General features: G+C 34.4%; 1 protein-coding gene across 1 annotated transcript; it reads right to left on the bottom strand.

Moving 5' to 3' along the window:
• Positions 1-4965: 4965 nt before the first annotated feature.
• Positions 4966-8585, bottom strand: LOC149541493 (2-alkenal reductase (NADP(+)-dependent)-like). The gene is made up of 6 exons (XM_089796739.1): positions 8104-8585; positions 7833-8007; positions 7537-7703; positions 5753-5835; positions 5423-5549; positions 4966-5326 (listed from the first exon to the last, which is right to left on the bottom strand). The coding sequence occupies exons 1-6, from the start codon at positions 8332-8334 to the stop codon at positions 5069-5071; spliced, it is 1041 nt and encodes a 346-aa protein (XP_089652865.1). The 5' UTR covers positions 8335-8585; the 3' UTR covers positions 4966-5068.
• Positions 8586-22447: the final 13862 nt, after the last annotated feature.

Below are 22447 nucleotides of genomic sequence, written 5' to 3'. Positions count from 1 at the left end.
AATTCATTTTTATGGCTAAGGTTTTAAAGGCTTTCATGGATGTATTGTATTGTTGCATTGTTGAATAATACATCGATGATGGATGCTTTTCAAGACTAGGTTTTCCCCTCTAAGGGTTTCTTGAGAATATATCTTGTATCATGTTTTGTAAATCTATTGTTTAAATTACACATGCAAATTTTTTGTTTTCATGGATGTAAAACTTATCTTGGAAGAAATACATGAACTAATACCTTTGGATTAAGAGTTTGTGCTTAGGATGTTAATTTAGACATGTCTTATTATTCGTTTGTGATGAGTTGTGTGGTTGTCTCTTTAGATGGTTTCTTATATGTGTCTAGTGGCAATTCCATGAGGGAGGGTGAGAGTATTAATGTATGAGATGGTGGTCACTTTGTTTCTTGTTACACAAATCATAGTGGAGAACATGGAGCACTTTGATCCATGATGATATATGTGACTAAAGGTGTTGTGATGTGGAGCCTAATTAGACTCGAAGGTTTATTCGACATAGTTTCTCCCTAGATTATTTATACAGGGTTTGGGGGCAGCACCCCAAGTACACTCCATGTCGCAATACAGGGTGGGGTCGAAGGGCAAGACCCCTGCAGGGGGTTTTCGGGGGTAGTGCCCTTGAAGCCAAAAATGACCTTCTATTGTAAAAGGCGTCGGTTGCTATTTTTCTATTGGATGACTTATTTTAGCCCTAATCTTGTAAGTAGTAAAAAGCTTGTATAAAAAAGCTTAGGGCTAGGGATTTCATTATGTATGGTGATATTGTGGCTTCTTGCGGCGATATTGAGCTGTAAGTGATTGCGGATTGTAATCACTGGATAATAATAATATTGGACTTATTGTTGGTGGACGTAGCCCAAGGATTGGGTGAACCACGTTAAATCTTGGTGTCTTGTGTTTTCTTTTGTGCAATCTATTATTTTTCGATATTGGTTATATTTGCATGTAACTGTTATTTATGTATGTGGTTAATTCTAACAAAAGGGATTGCCCCCTTGTTCATAGTTTTGTTGACCTAATGCCCCTTGTGCATGTATACAAGTGAGAGAATATTGAGAAATATATGTTGTACACCTTGCATAATAATGCTTATAATTGTACTAATTAAAAAAATGTTTATAATTGTAAAGTTTTATTTATTATATAATGTTGCACCTAGAGGGATGTGCAACATGTAGAGATTCCTTTTGGAATATTTTCAAAGCCACTCGATGTTAGATTGTAAGATTGTATTATTATATTATTATAATTATTTAATGTCACTTTAAAAATTAAAAAAAAAGTATTCAATGTCAATTGTGTTGGAAATCTAATTGAAAAGCTTATTGTTGAAGATCAAAGAGGGAGATTGTTGCAAAGTAGGAAGATTGTTGTTTTCAATCATTGTTTTGTCATTGATGTCAAACCTGCTATTTGTAGGGATGATATTTGCTTATAAGATCCAAGTACTATCACTTAGTTGATTGATGAAGAGGATTTGATCAACAAGATGTAACAAGAGTACCTAAGGGAAAGATTGAGTTATGATATTGTAATGAAGTGCAAGGATCAGTTAAGACAATGGTTAAATGATGTATCGATAACATACTCAAAGATATAGAAGATGGTCACACTTAGAAACATTGAAAGAATAAATTAAACAAGGTTGCCTGCAAAGCTTAAACTAAGATCATTAGTGGGTCCAGAGCAAGTTAGTTGAAGCCGAGAAAATTCTCAGTTGGAGCCAAATAATAGAAAATTCTAGTGTGTGCCGAGTGATCTTTAGGTGCCGAGTGAAGATCAGGTGCCGAGTATTAGAAAATCTTGGTGCCGAGTGATCTTCAGGTGCCAAGCATCAGGAAAAACACAGTTGATGCCGAATAACATAGTATGTTTCGAGCACCAATATTTCAATAGTGCCAATCTGCTACATTATTTTAAATGACGAAGATTTGCCAAATCTAAGCCAACAAAATGGTTGTCTTGAACTTTGTGGATGAGTTGGAAGATAAGGATGATGAGCTCGTGGCATAGAATTCTATGTAAACCGTTTTTGGGTGAATTCAAGAGGATTATTCAAGAAGTTTCTAGAGGAAACAAAATATAGGTTAGATGCAATGAATCCTACCTAATCCATGCAAATTGAAATTAAAGAATCGAGTGGGAAAAAAACTCCAAGACTTCTATTTAAGGAGTCATAGACCAAGTAACAAAGCGTTGCTGATATTGTTGCTGCAAAAATGCCAAAACTGCGAAGTAGATGGAAGGGTGTCAAAGAAGTGACATTTAAGAGAAGGAAGAGCACAAAAGCTCTGCTTCTATAAGTTGTCATGAAGAGATGATTGCACTGGTACATTGAGTGAGCATGGAGACTCAAGGAGACTAAGCTTGAAAGGAGGGCAAGCTGTCATAGATGCAGTGATTGAAGGCTAGGCAAGGGTATGAGCTGAGAAGTGATCTAAGATCTGCAAGATAAGTTGTATGTTGTAGTCAGGTCAAAGATTTTTCTAATACTCTCTAGCAATTGTATTAGATATGAAAATCCTATGGACTTAGGTTGGTTTAATAGCTATTTGTAAATCCTTTAACAGGGTGGCATTCCAAGTGAATGTTCAAAAGTCTTTTAACCAGACCCACTTCTAACAAGGTGGTTAAATCCTCTAACAAGGTCACATTTAATAGTGTGTTGTAAGCCTTTAACAGGGCAAGCCTTTCACAAGGCATCACTTCAAAAGAGTGAAAATTGAGTAGTATGTTACTGGTGGCTTTTTCCAAATTGGGTTTTCATGTAAATCACTGTGTTATGTGTTGATTTCTTATGTGTTATGCTTGCATGTTAATTTACAGTAACTTGCTAATTAGAAAAGTTAAAGCTTGGATAAATGAATAGTTGAATGGGCTCACTATACTTAGTAAAAAGTTTGAATAGGACATTTGGACCTTGAATAACTGATTCGCCCCTCCCCCCCACCCCCCCCGTTATTCTACAACATTTCTAACAAATTGTGGGGCCAATAGGTTAAGTAACACATGGTTTATGCAATACCACTTGGTAGCTTTGTGTGAACTTGTTTCTATAAAAGCAATCACAAAGGTGACATTATGATGAGCCAAATTAGCATTGTGGAGGATTGAAACATAGCATGCAATGTGTTAGTATATGCTTGTTCACATGAATTCATTTTTTATGGCTAAGTTTTAAAGGTTTTCATGGATGTATTGTATTGTTGCATTGTTGAATAATACATGAATGATGGATGCTTTTCTAGACTAGGTTTCCCCATCTAAGAGTTTCTTGAGAATATATCTTGTATCATGTTTTGTAAATATATTATTTAAATTACACATATGCAAATTTTTTGTTTTCATGGATTTCAAACTTATCTTGAAAGAAACAATACACTATTAGACTTGAAAATTATTTTAATTATTTTTCTTTTTAGCCAACCACAAAATAATAATTACTAATTATTAAAATTAATTTAATTTATAATTATTTATCTTATTAAGATTTAGGCATTTTAAGAATATTTTAAATTTTTATTTCAATTTATATAATAAAATAAATTTCAATATCTCTTCCAAAATCATGTACTTTAGAACATTTCTACTTGACTATTATTTTAATTATGAATTTATCTTTATTCAACTAGAAATTAATAATTACAAGCTTTCACAATTAAATTAACTTTCTTTTTTTCATACTATTAAAAAACAATTTAATTTATTCTTAATTTATATAATAAAATGTATTTCATTCATTCTCTTCCTTACTCTCTTTTCCTATTCATACCTACCACTTTCTCCTCCTCCTCTTCAATCTCTCTCTCTCTATCTTTGTCTTCCTTTTTAAATCTCTCTTACTAAATCTAGTTCTCATCTTCTATCTATTTCTATTTCTCTCTCTATCTTTATCATTATCTCTCTAATTATCTTTTTGATTTAGCAATTTTGCTTACCTATCATGATGTAGTCCTAAAACTTTAATTATAAGTGAAAGATTTGGTAAGCAAGCTCTAAGAAAACTTGGAGCTATTTGCAAGCAAAGTTAATGTGCTCAATTATTAGATCCTCTCTCTTATAATCCATTTAAAGTTTTCACTTGTCTGTTGAAACTACTATGGCACACCGCCATCTACTTTATTGTTCATTGTTCAAGTTTTGTCCAAATGTAGAATACTTTTTTCCTAATTAATTAAAAAGAATTAAGATAAAATAAATTTGTGAAAAAGAAAAATAACAATTTGATACTAAACAACATACCTAAATAGGAGAATAGACCTTCTAGGTGATACTTTTGTCATAGATACCTCCGATTACCACCACTCTTAAAAGAGCCTCATAAAATGAAAATGTGTATACTAATAGCCAATCATACATGTATTAATAGTGATCATTTTTTAGCCTTTTTTAGTGATTGACCAATTTGTGCACCACTATTAGGGCATCTCATAAAGATTGCAATGACATTTAACCACAAGTATTGGTATTTTTTCAGTGAGCGACTATTAGTGCATGAACATAGCGAGTATTAGTTGAGTGTTTTGATATGACACTTTTTGACCACTTTGTGTTCCATGATCTCTACAAAGGGATCGGTGAATACCCAATAGCCGAAACCTTAGCTATAAGCTCTTTATTCACCTACAAAAGTACAAGTTGATAAAATCTGACTTAACGATGTAAGAGTTCTAAGTGCACTAAACTGCTGGGTCTTTTCCCCTAGACTCAATTTACCTTAAAAGTTTTATATAAAAATAATAATTTTCAAATTTTAAATAAAGGCAGCCATAACTTAACACCTCGCATCAACCACCACATGCAAGAGTACACACAATCTGTAAAGACACTTGCTACTAGTTATTTTTACTTCATGTAAACTGAAGTTATTTTTACTTCATGTAAACTGAAATCACAAGAAGAAGAATTTTAAGCACCTCCACTCTAATCATGTTCTTCTCGCACCTTGGCTGATAAAAAGCAGTCTTTTTTATTATTAGGAATTTCTGTGTGATCAGAAGCTTCCCCGAGTATCATAGACACATTTCCAAATATGAAAAACGCGTTCTGCTTACTAGCTGTGCGTGATATGAACCAGAACTTTCCCTATATTTCCCCCACTAAACAGAGAATTGAATGCTTCTAAGAAGGTCTCTATTCCCTGTTTTACATCTTCTTTGAATTTAATTTTACCTTGTTGCATGTACCCTCCCATCTCCTTCACAAATTCCTCCCTCCGATTAAAAAACATACTAACAAGAAACCCTTCCATTTTTGCACATTTTCCTATCAAATTTATAAGGTTTCTCACTCCATAACATTTATCCCATTCCTGCAAAGTACAATTAAATAGATTCATCCATGGGATTAGCACTTTCCGTCTAAGTCTTTTTAACCTCAAAATATCACAGATATAAATTTGTCTTACCTGGTTATATTGGGAGATCATTCCACATACAGGAATCCTAGCATTCATGTTGATGTGGTTGAGAACAGCCTCCAACATTTTGCCTCCCACATTTTCAAAGTAAATGTCTATTCCCCTTGGAAAGTACCTGCACAGGACTCGGAAATCATCCAGCAATTTTTCTTCAATGAAAGAGGTACTTTACATGCTTCGCTACGGTTTGTTATGCAGGAGGGGTCATAATCAAATAGAGGTAAAAAAATTGTTTATACAGGTTGTAGAGTTTTTTTCTCAGCCCATGTCTCTCAATTTTAACTTATAGACTTTAAACAACAGCAAAAAAAAACTTACTTGGACAGTGCTGCATCCAAATCTGTCTGAGACTTGTAATTGAAGGCATCATCAAATCCAAATTCTTCTTTCAACATCTTAACCTTTTAAGGAATAAAGCCATATGATAGTTAATAAGTTTGAATGATTCAAAGTTTTAACTTGTACTGAACTGGTTATCACATCAGATATAATTCAATTCAGAGTAATACTTGACATACACCGAGTCTGCTACTAGAAAAAGAAACTATATCAATTGTCAGTGGTCACCCAGAACTATAGAAAGGTCGGTGTTATTAAAGTTTGGATTCCAATAGTTCATAACTGAATAGATTTCATAATGAAGGAAAAAGAAAACCAAGATTAACATGTACTGAACCGGTTATCATATCAGATATTATTGCATTCACAGCATACTATTGACATACACAAGGTCTACCATACTACAAAAATAAACAACATCAATTGTCACCCAGAAGCCATACTGTCTGGGCTTAAAATAGAAAGGGATGCAAATTTTTCTACTTGCATAGTTTGGGAAAGACAGAAAAAAAGATGTGAAACAAGGCATGTGAAATCTACAGCCATCAATTTTGGGCTTAACACGACCAAGAAAATTCTCGTTGCAATTGACCCCCTTAGTTTTCGGATCAGGAAATTTAATATGAAAGAAATCATGGTACCTTGATTTCATCACATTATTGTATGCATATGCTTAATCAGCCAATCCATCTACTTCTTCGTTTCCTCACCATTCTTATGCAACATAAAGGAACCAACCACCATGGACAAATGAGGGGTGTTGAGAAATTGAACCAGATCACACAGCATACCCATTTGATTATCTAAGATCCAACAGCATTTCGAGCAACACGTCTCTATATCTAAGTGATGTCATCACTGTGGATCTCCTTTAACGTTTTTCAAAATGAGATTAATGTAGTTAATGAAACAATAAAAAACCCTGGCAACACTCACCCTAACAATTCCATGTACCTCCTCCTCCATTTCAATTTCAACTTGATGCCTCAACTTCCTCTTCCCCATTGAAAATTTAAGTTTTTGATCCACATCCAGGCCCAAAGGTCATGGTTAAAAGTATTGAGTCCTTGCAAATTCAACACTAACTGCCGCAGCAGAGCTCAAAAGGAAACTCAAAGAAGAATCAACTAAAAATTTCTTGGATTAGCTACCGCCATCAAGGCATTTATGTCACTTAGTTCCCCATCCTCCTATAACACTCCTCACAAGGAACATTCAGTACAAGGAAGGCTCCTTCTTAGCACAGCATGAGAGGCTAACCAACAAACTTATATGATTAATATAATCACATCATGCATGCCCCTTAACAGGGCCGCCGATTCTTATAAGCCAATGAGTACCTTATAATAAAAGTCGAAGGAGGGCTTGTTATGGGACCAATGGTGCTGGATAGAAACCAAAACACTTCTGGATAGTAAAAAAGTTTCAAAAAATGATATAAAAGTTATACCCATTTGCTTTGATGTTTCCTTCTATTCATAATAGAGATATAAACAAAACATAATAAAAGTAAAATCCATCTTAACATAAAATTTCAAATCATAACCATCAAAAAGATCTAGACTGGTTCTGCAAAACATTAAACATTACTCTGTTAGCAATCACATCTATGATCTAACTAGCTTTATATGAAATCTTAGAAGAGAACAAGCAACGCTTCACAAATTCTAGAGACAAAGCAAGAAGAGTTTGCAAAGTCATAAAAGCTCAACTAAGCTAAACATTTAAGAAGAACTAGCAGAAGATGAATAGAGATTAATCACCTTTTGGTCACTACCAGTACTGCCAACAACGCGACAACCTTTAATTTTAGCCAATTGCCCTACTAGAAGCCCAACCGCTCCAGCTGCAGCTGAAACAAGCACTTCATCTCCAGCTTTAGCCTCGCCAAGTAACAGTAAACCGCCCCAAGCAGTCATTCCTGTCATCCCTGGCCAAATCTACACAAACCTTCAGTCCCAAGGACAAAATACCTACTAGAAGATGCACAAAAAGTAAAATATCTCACAATACAAGAAAACCCTAATATATATGTTTCAATAAAACCATATTTCAGTACCCAGAGGCCCCAAATAATCATAAGGCTGAGCCAAATTGGCGTCAAGTTTTATCAGCATTGATCCTCCTACTATGCTGTACTCGGAAACACCATACACCCCAGTTACCAAATCGCCCACTTCAAACTCAACATGGGCAGAAACAACTACTTTCCCAACCATTCGAGAAGCAATAGGCTGTACAATGCAACAATAAGCTTTAAAAGATGATAATAATTGCATAAAACCTCAAAAAGTTCAACCAGACAAGGCCAAGAAATTCTGAAAAAAGACCTGGTCTAATTTAAAGTTGTCCATATAGAGTCCCCTGTTGGTTTCTTCCTTCATACGCCATCTGAGATACGGATCCACCGAGACCCACAAATTCTGCACAGCGACTTCTCCTTCCTTGCATGCATTTAAATTCAATTGGTTTTCTCTGATTTTCACATGATCATCTCTCACAAGCCCTTCGTTTGCATAAGAAACCAGCACAACTTGTTTATTCCTCACCATTCTCTCCATCGTCAGCCTCTCTCTAAATTCTTGATTTTGGACAATGAAAAAGGGTTTAAAGAGAAGCAAAGAGAACTGGATTTAGCCCACCTGGCTCCAAACAAATGTAATTTTATGTTGTTTTATTCAAATACATTTGCGAATTAAAAAATTAAGTTGCAGTATAAAAGAAAAGACTATAAGCCTAACACGGCAGCGGCTCGGTGCAGCAACATATTTGCACCGAGCCGCTGTCCGTGCTTTCACCCCACTCCTTTGATTGCATTAGGAAAAAAAATTGTCCGCATTATCGGTACAATTTACATTAATGACGTGTTTATGACTTTGATACGTGTGTAGAAATATTCGGTACAATTGACTGTGATACGTGTGTAGAAATGTTCTGTAATCTAAGTTTTAAGTTTTATTTCTTATGTAATCTTATTAAAAAAATTTGGTAATAATTTAAGTTTATTTCTTATGTAATCTTATAAAAAAAAATTGGTAATAATTTAAGTTTAATTCATGTTTTATATATTAAAATAATTATATCATTTATATTTATATTAAAAGATATTTTTAAGTTGTATTTTAATATAACTATAATATTTGTTATTGTTTAAATTTTAAGATTTAATTTAGATTTTTATTTTAATAACATTTGTATAAATTAGATTTTTGCACATTTTATTACACTAAAAATTATGAAAATTTTAAAATTTTATTTAAATTGTTCATTAATATAATTAAATTTATATTATTAAAAATTAAATAATAATATTGAATGATTTATTAATAAATTGATTAAAAAAATATTATTCTAATTTGTGATTTAGGTAAAAAAAATTTAAAAATTGAAATTTTAGTTTACATATTTAATAAGTCAAATCTATCATTCATTTTTTTTTAAAATAAAAAATTAAAGTAAAAAGTATATATTAGTTTTTCTAATTGAATAGTTAGAATTACAAGGAAAAACGTATTTTTCTAATTTAGATTATTAGCTTACTTAAATTTATTACTTTATTTATTATAAATATTTTTAATGAATTAGAAATCATTTCTTGAAAATATAATTATTTCAATAATTTTTTTAGAAATGATCTTTAATTCATTAAAAATATTTATAAAATGTTCCAAGTACATAATATTAACATAATGTTCTATTGATTAGAGTCATTTCTTGAAAATATAATTATTTCACTATATAAAATGAAAAATTCAAGAAATGATTTCTAATTCATTAAAAATATTTATAAAATGTTCCAAGTAGATAATATTAACATAATGTTCCAAGATTTTAAATTAGAAAAATATGTTTGACTAAGATTTATATACTTGGACTAATTTTTAAAAATATAAATTATAATTTGACTAAGATTTATATATTATTTTTTAATGATTTAAGTTTTATTTATACATCTATAAATGAAAAATTTGAGAAATGACATCTAATAATTTGTAAGAAAGTCAATTGACATAATAGAATTGAATTTTTTTTAGAGTTTATAAGTTTTTATTAAGGAATTTCTCAAAGTTTGAAATATGGTTCTTTGAAAAATTAGATAGTTGATATTTTGAAAGAAATTAACAAAATTTAATGTATTTAAATATATTTCAATAATTTTTATTTAATAAATAATCAAATAACAAAAAATCAAATTTTAGATTGGGAAATTTGTTTTAGTTTTTTTGAATTATTAGGATGGTCAAAAGAGAAATGTGTCAATTTTTTACATTATATTTAATATGACTATTTTAAAAATTGTTATTATTAATCTTCATTTTTATAAATGTTTCTTATTTTGCTTTCCATCATGTTTAATCAACAATCAATTCTTATTTTATTTTTCTTTTCAAATTTAAGATAAATATGTCATTATTATGTATGCATAATATAATAATGATGATAAATTATAGCTTTTGGAAGTAACATGTACATATTTTTCTAATTTAAGTTATTAGCCAAACATAAAAATTAGTCCAAGCACATAAATCTTAGTCAAACATATATAATTATATTTTCAAGAAACAATCTATAATTCATTACAAATATTTATAAAATATTACAAGTACATAATATTAATATTATATAGTAATAAATTTAAGTAAGCTAAGAACCTAAATTAGAAAAATATATTTTTCCTTCTAATTCTAACTATTCAACTTTGAATTTTTTAAGAAATGACATCTAACATATAATTTTTACTTTGAAACTAATATATAATTTTTACTTTGAAAATTTTAAGAAATGGCATCTAATAATAACTTTTGAGAAAGTCAATTGACATAGTAGAATTGATTTTTTTAATAATTTATAAGTTTTTATTAAGGAATTTCTCAAAGTTTGAAATATGGTTCTCATAGTTGATATTTTGAAAGAAATTAACAAATATATTTTGAAAGAAACTAATATATAATTTTTACTTTGAAACTAATATATAATTTTTACTTTGAAAAAATTAAGAAATGACATCTAATAATAACTTGTGAGAAAAAGTCAATTGACATAGTAGAATTGAATTTTTTTCATAGTTTATAAGTTTTTATTAAAGAATTTCTCAAAGTTTGAAATATGGTTCTCTGAAAAATTAGATAGTTGATATTTTGAAGGAAATTAACAAAATTTAATGTATTTAAAGATATTTCAATAATTTTTATTTAATAAATAATCAATTAACAAAAATCAAATTTTAGATTAGGAAATTTGTTTTAGTTTTTTTGAATTATTAGGATGGTAAAGAGAGAAATGTGTTAATTTTTTACATTTATATATTGGTATTTAATATGACTATTTTTTAAATTGTTATTATTAATCTTCATTTTTAAGAATGTTTCTTATTTTGTTTTCCATCATGTTTAATCAAAAATCAATTCTTATTTTATTTTCCTTTCCAAATTTAAGATAAATATGTCATTATTATGTGTTGTGGTGTCCACAACACATGCCCCATTCCTCGCTAGGAATGGGGACCCTCTATTTTTTTCGACTCCCAAACTCACAGTTCAAGAGTCGAGACAAGATATTTCGTTAAGATTAAATCATTAGAGTCATCAAAAAACAAAAATTTAGAAAACCAGAAAGCAAAAAATTAGAAAATTTGAAACTAAAAAAATAAAAAAATTGAAAAATTGAAAAAATGCAAAAAACATAAAACAATTGAAAAATACAAAAAAAAAAAAAGAAATTTTGGGAAATTCAAAAAAGAAAAAAACAAACCAAGTGCATGAGCACGCATGCGGGTAGAGTATGCACTACGCATCCTGCTCGGTGTGGGGTTATAAAACCCCCCCCCAAAAAGCGTTTCACATCATTATTGTTGATAACAAGTTTGAATTCCACACTAAGGTAAGACAACAACATGGTGGCGCTCATTTTGAATCACGCTTGCACTAAGGCAGTGGCACCCCATGTTGGAAATGTGCTCGCACTAAGGTAGCAATGCTTGTGTTGAAATGCGCCCGCACAAGGCAGTGCGGTGGCACCACATTTTGAATCATGCTTGTGCTAAGGCAGCGGCACCCCATGTTGGAAATGCGCTCGCACTAAGGCACCTATGCTTGTGTTGAAACACACCTACACAAGGCAGTGTGGTGGCGCCACATTTAGCATTGTGCGCCCACGCTAAGGCAGTGGCTCCCCATGTTGGAAATGTGTGTGCGCTAAGGCAATGATGCCTCATGTTGGAAACACACCTATGCTAAGGCAGCAACGTCCCATGTTGGAAATGCGCCTACACCAAAGCAACGACGCTTGTCTTACATTACACCCGCACTAAGGTAGCGGCGCCCCATTTTGAATCATGCTTGCGTTAAGGCAACAATGCCCATGATTGTGTTACAAATGAGCCAAGCACGGCGATGCGCACGGCACACTACGCCTTTGTGCCCGTGCGCCAATGAGTGGGCCACGCTCACCCAAAACCTTGGTTGTGCACTTAAGCATTGCTTGCCATTGCGTTACACACCATTATGCCATGGGCTAACCTTTGTGGTGCGCGCTTAATTTTTCTTTTATTTTTTATCTATCCAAAAATAAAAAAATAAAAAAATATATATAAATTAAAAATGAAATTTCAAAAATAAATAAAGTGATAAAATTTCAAAAAAGGAAAAAATATAATAAAAATAAATGAAAATAAAAAAATTGTCTAAATGGGGGCGCTTTTTTTCCTTTTCTTTATTTTTATTTTAATTCATAGTTTTTATGTTTTGGGACTAACAATGCTTTTTCTCATAATGTGTAGATATTTAAATGGCATCCACATTTGGAGTAGCACCCAAACCTATCATGTTCAAGTTCCAAGGTGTACCTTCGAAGTCAAGATTCCATGATGATTACACTGAGATCTAAGATACCGACCTCGGACACACGAATTTAGGAGAATTTTTGAGAATTTGCAACAAGCCAACAGAAAGGTCTGCCTTGGTATCCGCATTGATCCGTTTTGGATTGGTGAATGCAGCATCACATCCTATGTCAGTGCAATTAGCTAAAGTAATCATGGCCCTATCACAACACTTTGTGCTCGATGAGAGGGTGGTCAAGAGTGTCAGAGGGGAAGTTGTGTTGGATCTCCAACCTAACAACATTGAGAGGGTTTTCCACTCCTCCTATGCAAGATGAGCCAACTTCTCCTTCTACCTCCAAGAAATAGAAGAAAAGAATTAAGATTCGGATGAAGAAAAGGCAAAGGATCAGTAGAAGATTAGTGCCTAATCCATCTATCATGAAAGTATTTTGAAAGGAGATGAAGAGGAAGAAGAAGGAGAATCAGAGGAGGAAGAGGAAGAGGAACAAGTGCCCCTACAGGGATGGACTCGGCTAGCCAGAGCCATAGAGTTGCAAAGGAGAAAGAGTGCCACGGGTACCTCGCCATCCACTCAAGTAGAACTATTAGAGCTCTCTTCTTCAAAAGATGAAGTATAGTAGTGGGTAGATGAGCAGAGTGAAGAGAGTGTTGGTGTTTTCTCAATGTCAAATTTTGATTTCATGCCCATAGGTACAGAGTTGATCAGGGATAAGATTAGAGACACCCCTATAGGTGAACCTCAACAAGAAGACTGGACACAGATGCTGCTAGATACACAGGGTCTTGATCTCACTCCTCCATCTCCACCATAGATTATGGTGCCAGATAAGGGTTCAGTAACTGCTCCACCTCTGAGTTCAAAAGAGGAGTAGGTTCAGAAGGAACTATCATCAGAAGAGAAACTAGAACAAAGGGCTACCCATGAAGTGTCAAAGGAAGGACAAATGGTAGAATATTCACAACAACCTTCCCAAGATGCTGAGGAGCAAGTTACAAAATCTACGGAGACTGAAGCTATAGAAGGAGAACCCTCACAATAGGAGACAACTCCAAGCAAGAATGAAAAAGGTAAGGAGGTAGTTGAACATGCCCCTTCGTCATCAAGAGCCATATTTGCAGGAAAACATATCCCGAGATGGTTCCGAAAGGAGATAATGAGAAGTGTTAAGCCTCAACTCTGTGCATCTGAGGATGACATTTGTGATATTGTAGAGAATTTGAACAAACCTGAGTCTCCACCACATGAGACGATACCATTAGCATTTGTCACCACCATGCAGAACCAAGATTTATTTGCACAAGTGGCTCTCCCCCCTGAAGATACAGATGTAGAAGGCGTTAGCTTCGAAAATTATGAGTTAAAGGATGTTATGTTGGGAAGGCCTACACAAGATTCAACCCAACAAATGATGACTATGGGAGTCAAAGAGGTCCTCAAGTACATGGAACAAGAGGAGATTAAACTTCATGCACTTCGAAGGCAAGTTGAGATCCTAAAGGGGTATCTAGCTAAAGTTGTTGGTCCTCTTGATCCTGAACACCTAGAGCATACTTTGAACACTGTACTTAGAGAAGGGGGAGGTGTGCAACTTGATCCATTTTTGAGAGCTTGTCAGGAATGGCAAGGAAGTTTTGAGGAGAAAGGTGTCACCATCATCACAGGGAATTTGAAGTTACTACATGCTATGTAGGAGAACGTGAATAAAATTGTAGCAATTTTGAAGTAGAACTTCAGTATCATGGATGAGGTACATGCCTAGAGTAAGGATTTGCAGACTTTCCAAGCCATAAAGGGCCAAAGATATCAGGTTTTGATTGATGTATATACCAGAGAAGAATTGGATTTGATTGATGATTGGATAGAGAAAATAGCGGATAGCAATAAAGTAATGGAGACATTACATGAGGAGATCCATCAGCTCAAGGACCAAGCCCGAGAGCAAATTTTGGAAGTAGAAAGACACTACAGTGATGCATGCTTGGATATTTTTGAAGCTGAGGAATGAGAGAGGTTGTTACTTGTAGAGACAATAGTGGAGAATTTCAGGAAGATTTTTGTGGAGGTTACTGATGATGAAGACATCCGATAAGCCTTTAAGACAGAAGAAGCCCTGTTAGAGTTGGACACCAAACTCGGAGATTTTTGAAATGTCCCTTTACTGATTTTACATGGTATTTCCAGCCTCAAATTAGATCTTTAAAATCAAACAACCAATATTACAAAGATCAACCAATTTCCCAATAAAACCCAAATCGGGTATGTCCAAATTAGTGCCAAAAAAACTTCACAACTTCACAAATTACTAATAAATCTGAGAATGGACATTTTTACAAAAATTTCAGCAGCATAAAAGCCTACAAAATGACATTTCCAGATTTGTATAGCATTTACACAACAGCTCACAAATGTAGGACCAAACTATGCTCAATCGGACTCCCGAAATTAACACACAATGCCCGGAAACACCGCAAAAACACTCATAAAATATCTCAGAAGTTTAATCACGACCCAATACATATATTCAGCTCTATTTTAACATCTTAAAGTCTGAAATATAGCAGCAACCCAAACTGATATGAAACACTCAACTGAAAACACCAAACTCAAACCAAAAACAACCCCGAAAACCCACAAATCGGCACTATTCAGCACAAAGGCAAACTCTGTATGAGCATGCACATGGAATGGCTTCAAAATCCCATCCTTAGCCTTCCTGGAAACCTGAAAACTCCCGTTCTTGGGTCTCCTTCTCCACAGGTTTGGCAGCCTCTGAAGAACAACAAGAAAATTAGCAAAAATCAAGTTTTGGAATGAGTCCAAAATGCCTCCAAACCCCTTTTAAAGAGGGAATAACCCTAACTCACGTCCAAGAGGGGTTAATAAAATATAATTTAATAATAATTTTTATTTATTAGTCCATTGGTTTCCAAAGATTAGCCCCTTTTTTCCGACTTCACCTTTTTGGAGCCTGCCTACCTTAGCAAAGTTTATTTTTTTTAATTATTTGAATAGGGGACATGACAAGTCCTCCCCTCCCAAATATTGCTTGTCCTCAAGCAATGAAGGTTGGAATTCTCAAGAATATGTGCTCCTTCCCAAGTTGCATCCTCTAGTGGTAATCCTTTCCATTTGACCAAGTGCTCTATGACGCTCCTATTTCTCAACCTTTTCTCTCTTGTATCCAAAATCTCTTCTAGTATCAAAACTAATTTCCCTTCATCATCAAGAGGTAGTAATTTTGTAGATACTATGGTTTGCTGGCCTAGAACCTTCTTTAAGCAAGATACATGAAAAATATTATGTATTTTGCTGTTTGGTGGGAGCTCCAATTCATAAGCTACCTCTCCTACCTTCTTGATGATTTTATAAGGCCCATAGAACCTTGGCTTGAGTTTCTCTGCCCCACTCCTCTTCAAGGTGCTTTGCTTATATGACTGCAACCTAACAAATACCAAATCTTCCACCTCAAAAGATCTTTCAATCCTTTTCCTGTCAGCATATATCTTTTGTTGGTTATGTGTATGTTGTAGATTATCCTTGAGGGACCTTATTATGTCTTGGCTTTGCTTGATGAAATCACTTGCTGCGGGTACTCTGCTATCAGAAAGTATTAGATCAACAAAGGAAAGGGCATCATAACCATAAAGAGCATGAAAAGGAGGCATACCAATAGACATGTGATGAGATGTATTGTAACAATACTCCCCTAGGTGTAACCATTTCACCCAAGCATGTTGTTGATTGGAAACATAGTTCCTCAAATATCCCTCTATCCATTTATTAACTATCTCTGTTTGTCCATCTGTTTGAGGGTGATAGCTAGTACTGGGAGTGAGTTTAGTTCCTACCAAATGAAAGAGCTCCTTCCAAAAAGAGCTGAGGAATCTACTGTCCCGGTCACTAACAATGTTTCTAGGCAAACCATGTAATCTAAAAATTTCCTTGAAGAACAATTCGACCACTTGTGATGCCTTGAAATCAGATGTGATAGGAAAGAAATGTGCATACTTAATTAGTCTAGCTACCACCACATATATGCAATCCTTACCTTGAACCTTGGGCAACCCAGTGATGAAATCCATGGAAATACTTTTCCATTTTTGTTCGGGAATAGGAAGTGGTTGCAACAAACCTGCAGGAAAATTTTGCTCACTCTTGCTTTGTTGGCATACCATACATTCCTTAATGTGTTTAAGGACATCCTCCTTCATACCCTTCCATGAAAATCGCTCTCAAATTTTCCTGTATGTCTTGAAGTATCCTTGATGACCAGCCAAAGGTGTGTCATGAAAGGCCCTCAATATCCTCTCCTTAGTTTTTGACCCTGGCACTAAGAAGATCCTGTTCTTGTAATAAATCAACTCATCAACAACCTTGTACCTATTATCATCCACTAACTTATCCAAAATCTTGGTGGCAAATGAATCTTTAGCATACTCTAAAATTATGGAGACTTTCCAATCAACAGAGATAGATGATAAGGAACACAAAGTGGGCTTTCTTGAGAGAGCATCAGCAACCACATTATTCTTTCCTTTCATGTATTCAATATCAAAATCATAAGCTTGCAATTTGCTTACCCATTTTTGTTGTCGATCATTCAAATACCTTTGGTTCAAGAAGAACCTGAGGCTATTATGGTCTGTCTTTACAATGAATCTCCCACATACCAAATATTGTCTAAACTTATGAAGTGCATGCATGATTGCCAACATTTTCTTATCATAGATGGAGTAACCTTTCTCTGATTGATTTAATTTTCTACTCTCAAATGCTATTGGATGTCCCCTTTGAGTTAGGACAGCCCCTATACCTTCCCCAGAAGCATCACATTCAACAACAAAAGGTAAAGAGAAATCTGGAATTGCAAGCACAGGGCATGAACTCATTACCTCCTTAAGCTTATCAAATGTTTTTTGTGCCTCTTTTGTCCAAAAAAAAGCTCCTTTCTTTGTCAAATCAGTCAAGGGAGCAGCAAGCTGAAAAAATCCCTTGGCAAATCTCCTATAGTAGCTACATAACCCGAAGAAACCTCTCAACTGTGTAAGATTAGTGGGTGGAGACCAATCCAAAATTGCCTGGATTTTTTTGTTGATCAACCTGTACTCCTTTAGAGCTTATAATATGTCCCAAATATAGGATCTCTGTCAAACCAAACTCACATTTAGATAGCTTAGCATAGAAGGATTGCTGCTCCAAGATTCCCAAAACAGTTTCTATGTGCTTTAGATGCTCTTCCCATGTTTTACTGTATATCAAGATATCATCGAAAAATACCAAAACAAATTTTTGAAGATGTTGACTGAATACCTTATTCATACAAGATTGGAATGTTGCAGGTGCATTAGTGAGTCCAAATGGCATAACAAGAAATTCAAAGTGCCCATAGTGACATCTGAAAGCAGTCTTTTCCACATCTTCACTCCTCATTCGGATTTGATGGTAGCCTGATCTTAAGTCAATTTTTGAGAAGTATACAGCACCATGTAACTCATCAATGAGTTCATCTATGCGTGGTATGGGATACCTATTTTTTATGGTCTTCTTGTTTAGAGCCCTGTAGTCTATACACATTCTCATTGTACCATCCTTTTTCTTGACAAGTACCACAGATGATGCAAATGGACTAGAGCTAGGCCTTATGAATCTCATGTCCAGGAGTTCTTTAATAGTTTTTTCAATTTCTTCCTTATAACCTCTTGGATTGTGGTATGGGGTTGTTATAACTGGTTTGGCACCCTGTTCTAACTCTATAACATGCTCAAAACCTCTATCTAGTGGTAATCCTTGAGGAAAATCATTGAAAACTATACTATGCTTATCAAGAATATTTTGAATTTCAAAATAGAAATTACCTTGATTCTTTGGAGAGCTTGTTGGTTGGATTATGACTCCTGCTGCCCATGTTACTTGTCCTCTTCGAAAAGTCCTCTCCATCCTCTTTGCAGAGACTGCCTTAGGTGCTCCATTCGATAACCCTCTCAATATGACTTCTTTCCCATTGGAATGAAATTTAAAATCCATAGTTTGATGGTTCATGTAATAGCCTCCGATAGAGTGCAACCATTGAACACCTAATACAAGATCTGTCTCCCCAATACCAACCACATAGAAGTCATCACATAATTCATAATCTCCTAAGGTCATCTTGAGTTGTTTCACCACCCGTGTGCAAGGCATAGTGAATCCATCAACTACAGTAACATTGAATCCCTCAAAATCTTCTGCTTTAAGCCCTCTTTTCATGACAAATCCCTCATCAATAAAATTGTGAGTTGCCCCACTATCAAGAAGAATGGTCAACCGTTGCCCTGCTAGTACCCCTCGAATTCGGAAGGGATGGTATCTTGGGACTCCTGATAATGCAGCTAAAGTGCCATCCTTGCTGATTTCTTTTCCTTTCTCTTCTTCTACCTCCTCCTTAGTATCATGAAATTCCTCATGCTCATCTGAATCAGATTCTGAAGCAACTTCAATATAGTGCACTTGACCTTTCCCCAAACATCTGTGTCCTGGAACCCATGGTTCTCTGCAAGTAAAACAAAGCTTTTTCCTTCGTAATTCACTCCTAGTCTCTTCATCTACCTTCTTTTTTGCCACATTTGTCACATCTTTTGGTGGTAGTGTTGGGAAAGTCTTTTTCTGAAAATTTCCCTTATGTTGCCAAAGATTTGGGGGTTTTTGATTAGTGATTGATTTCATAGGCACGCAAGTTTCAAGTTGCAAGCTTCTTTTGATAGCTTCCTGTAAGGTTGAGGGTGAGAAAGCCTTAACCAAACCCTTAACAGAATCTTCTAAACCATCAAGAAAAAGATAAATGATCCTCTTTTCACTCATATCAGGTACCATAACAGCCACTTTTTGAAATTCTTCTATATACTCATTAACTGATTTGGTTTGCTTCAACTTTGACAATTCTTTAAAGTACTCTTCATCATCCTTGAGGTCAAATCTATCTATCACTCTTTGACTAAAATCTTCAAATGTAGTTACCTGATCGTGACCTTGAGTAGTCATTCCATGATACCACCAATCATAGGCTGCATCTTCCAAGTGTAGACTTGCAAATTGAACAGCATCACTCTCTTTCATGGGGTTAAGTGTGAAGAAAGTTTATAATTTTTGTAGCCATGCTCTAGCTGAAATTTTATTTGTTCCATCAAAAGTAGGTGCTGTAAACTTGCTTATTTTATTTTTGAGCTCTCTTCCACTTGTGTCATGCTCCCTCCTATTCTCTTTCTTGGGCATCAAAGTGTTCATTATATCCACATATTCTCTAAAAGGAACTGAACTACGAAAGTCATCATCTAAGCCATTATAAGTAGCTCTTAATGTAATCAAGTTACCTGTAACATCTTCCACTGGATTAATGGTTGGATTTGGTACTGGTGGCTCATCTGCAGGCAAGAAAATAGTTTTGGTTGATTTAGATGGTGTGGATATCCCATTTCTTGGCTCCTCTGAAGTGCTCCCTTTCTCATTAATAGATGCAACTCCTTGTAATTTTTCTGTCAATATTCGCAAAGCCTCTCTAGTTTCCGCCAAACCATCCACTATTTGCTTCTGAGTATTTTGGATGTCTTGGAAAAATTTCTTTGCCATCTCATCTGGATTAGCCATACTTTTTTCTTCCTTGGATTTTGTACTTTTGCTTTCAACTGGGGGTTTGATCAAAATTTCTTTATTCTTTTCTCGCTGCAAATATCTTTTTTCTCTTTCACTTAGTTGCATGCGATCATAAATTTTGACATGCAACTAATTAGAAGCAACATGCAACCATAAAATATGACATGCAAAATCTGGGTAGTTGTCAAAACTGACATGCAAGATCTGGGTAGTTATTAAAACTGACATGCAACTTCTACAAACCCTCAGGCTGGCAAGATCACGGCTCTGATACCATTGAAATGTCCCTTTACTGATTTTACATGGTATTTCCAGCCTCGAATCAGATCTTTAAAATCAAACAACCAATATTACAAAGATCAACCAATTTCCCAATAAAACCCAAATCGGGTATGTCCAAATTAGTGCAAAAAAACTTCACAACTTCACAAATTACTAATAAATATGAGAATGGACATTTTTACAAAAAATTTAGCAGCATAAAATCCTACAAAATGAAATTTCCATATTTGAATAGCATTTACACAACAACTCACAAATGTAGGACCAAACTATGCTCAATCGGGCTCCCAAAATTAACACACAATGCCCGGAAACACCACAAAAACACTCATAAACTATCTCAGAAGTTTAATCACGACCCAATACATATATTCAGCTCTATTTTAACATCTTAAAGTCTAAAATACAGCAGCAACCCAAACTGATATGAAACACTCAACTGAAAACACCAAACTCAAACTAAAAACAACCCCGAAAACCCACAAATCGGCACTATTCAACACAAAGGCAAACTCTGTATGAGCATGCACATGGAATGGCTTCAAACTCCCATCCTTAGCCTTCCTGGAAACCTACAAACTCCCGTTATTAGGTCTCCTTCTCCACAGGTTTGGCAGCCTCTGAAGAACAACAAGAAAATTAGCAAAAATCAAGTTTTGGAATGAGTCCAAAATGCCTCCAAACCCCTTTTAAAGAGGGAATAATCCTAACTCACATCCAAGAGGGGTTAATAAAATATAATTTAATAATAATTTTTATTTATTAGTCCATTGGTTTCCAAAGATTAGCCCCTTTTTTCCGACTTCACCTTTTTGGAGCCTGCCTGCCTTAGCAAAGTTTATTTTTTTTAATTATTTGAATAGGGGACATGACAATTTTGCAGAGACTTGAATTGAGGTGGAAAACTACAGATAGAAGGTCAAGGACAAGTATGAGGCTTTAGATCTTTCGGATGCTGCTAAGATAACTGAAATGATAGAGAAATTCAAGGGCAAACATCCAAACATAGCTTTGGGATGAAGAAGAACAAAACCTAGATGCCAAAATTTCAATTTTGACACTTAGTAGAATTTTGAGATTTTTAACCCTGTCGAGGTCCACAAGTACGTAGGTCTACAGCTCTATAGGTACGTAGGTCCGCAACTCCGCAATTCAAAGGTGTGTTGATAGTTAACTGCTTATTCCAAAAATAGCGCCTTCCATGCATCGAGAATGTATTTTGACAATAGTTTAACGTCGACACATGCCTAGTGAAGTACCAACTTCTATTTTTAATGCATCCATGCACTTCCACTTTGACTGATGACTTCCTCCTACTTTCTCTCTCATATTTTCTTTATTTTTGACATTTAAAGGCTGATGCATCCAATTAATGAATAAAATATGGATGGAATCCTACTAAGCACCTAATTAATTGTTAGATTGTATATATTTAGTTTTTTTTAATGTTTTAAAAGCATTTTATTGCATGAAGATATCTCTCACTCTCAACACAAATTGAGAAGACAATTTCTTATAAATACCCCATTGTAAAATGTAAAAATAGCCGTTGTTATTATGCAATAAATTATGCTTTTGGTGCTTGCATTTGGAGTGTAGTGATTCTTGCCTGAATGTGTCATTGTTTTGTGAATTCTATTCATGAGATTGTGATTGAGCCAAAGGTTTATTGCATTGTTTCTGGTTGTGCAATCTTTTAGTTCTGGTGTTTGCTACAGATTTACAAATTTCACTGACATAATGAGCTTGAGAAGAAATCATCAAATTGTGCCTGCATAGCCTTTTGTTTCCCATGAGCGTACTTTCTATGGCCTTGCGATTTGATGAAAGGTGAAATATCATATGATTGTTAAATTTTCTCACCGATGATTGCATCAATGGATTCTAGGAAGTGCTACTCTTGTTTTCATTGGTTTCCTAT

The sequence above is a fragment of the Cupressus sempervirens genome, chromosome 8 (assembly GCF_028749045.1).
Source record: "Cupressus sempervirens isolate cs-2001-9-10 chromosome 8, ASM2874904v1, whole genome shotgun sequence".
In the NCBI taxonomy this organism is placed as follows: domain Eukaryota; kingdom Viridiplantae; phylum Streptophyta; class Pinopsida; order Cupressales; family Cupressaceae; genus Cupressus; species Cupressus sempervirens.
This window is presented reverse-complemented; position numbering and strand designations above follow the sequence as displayed.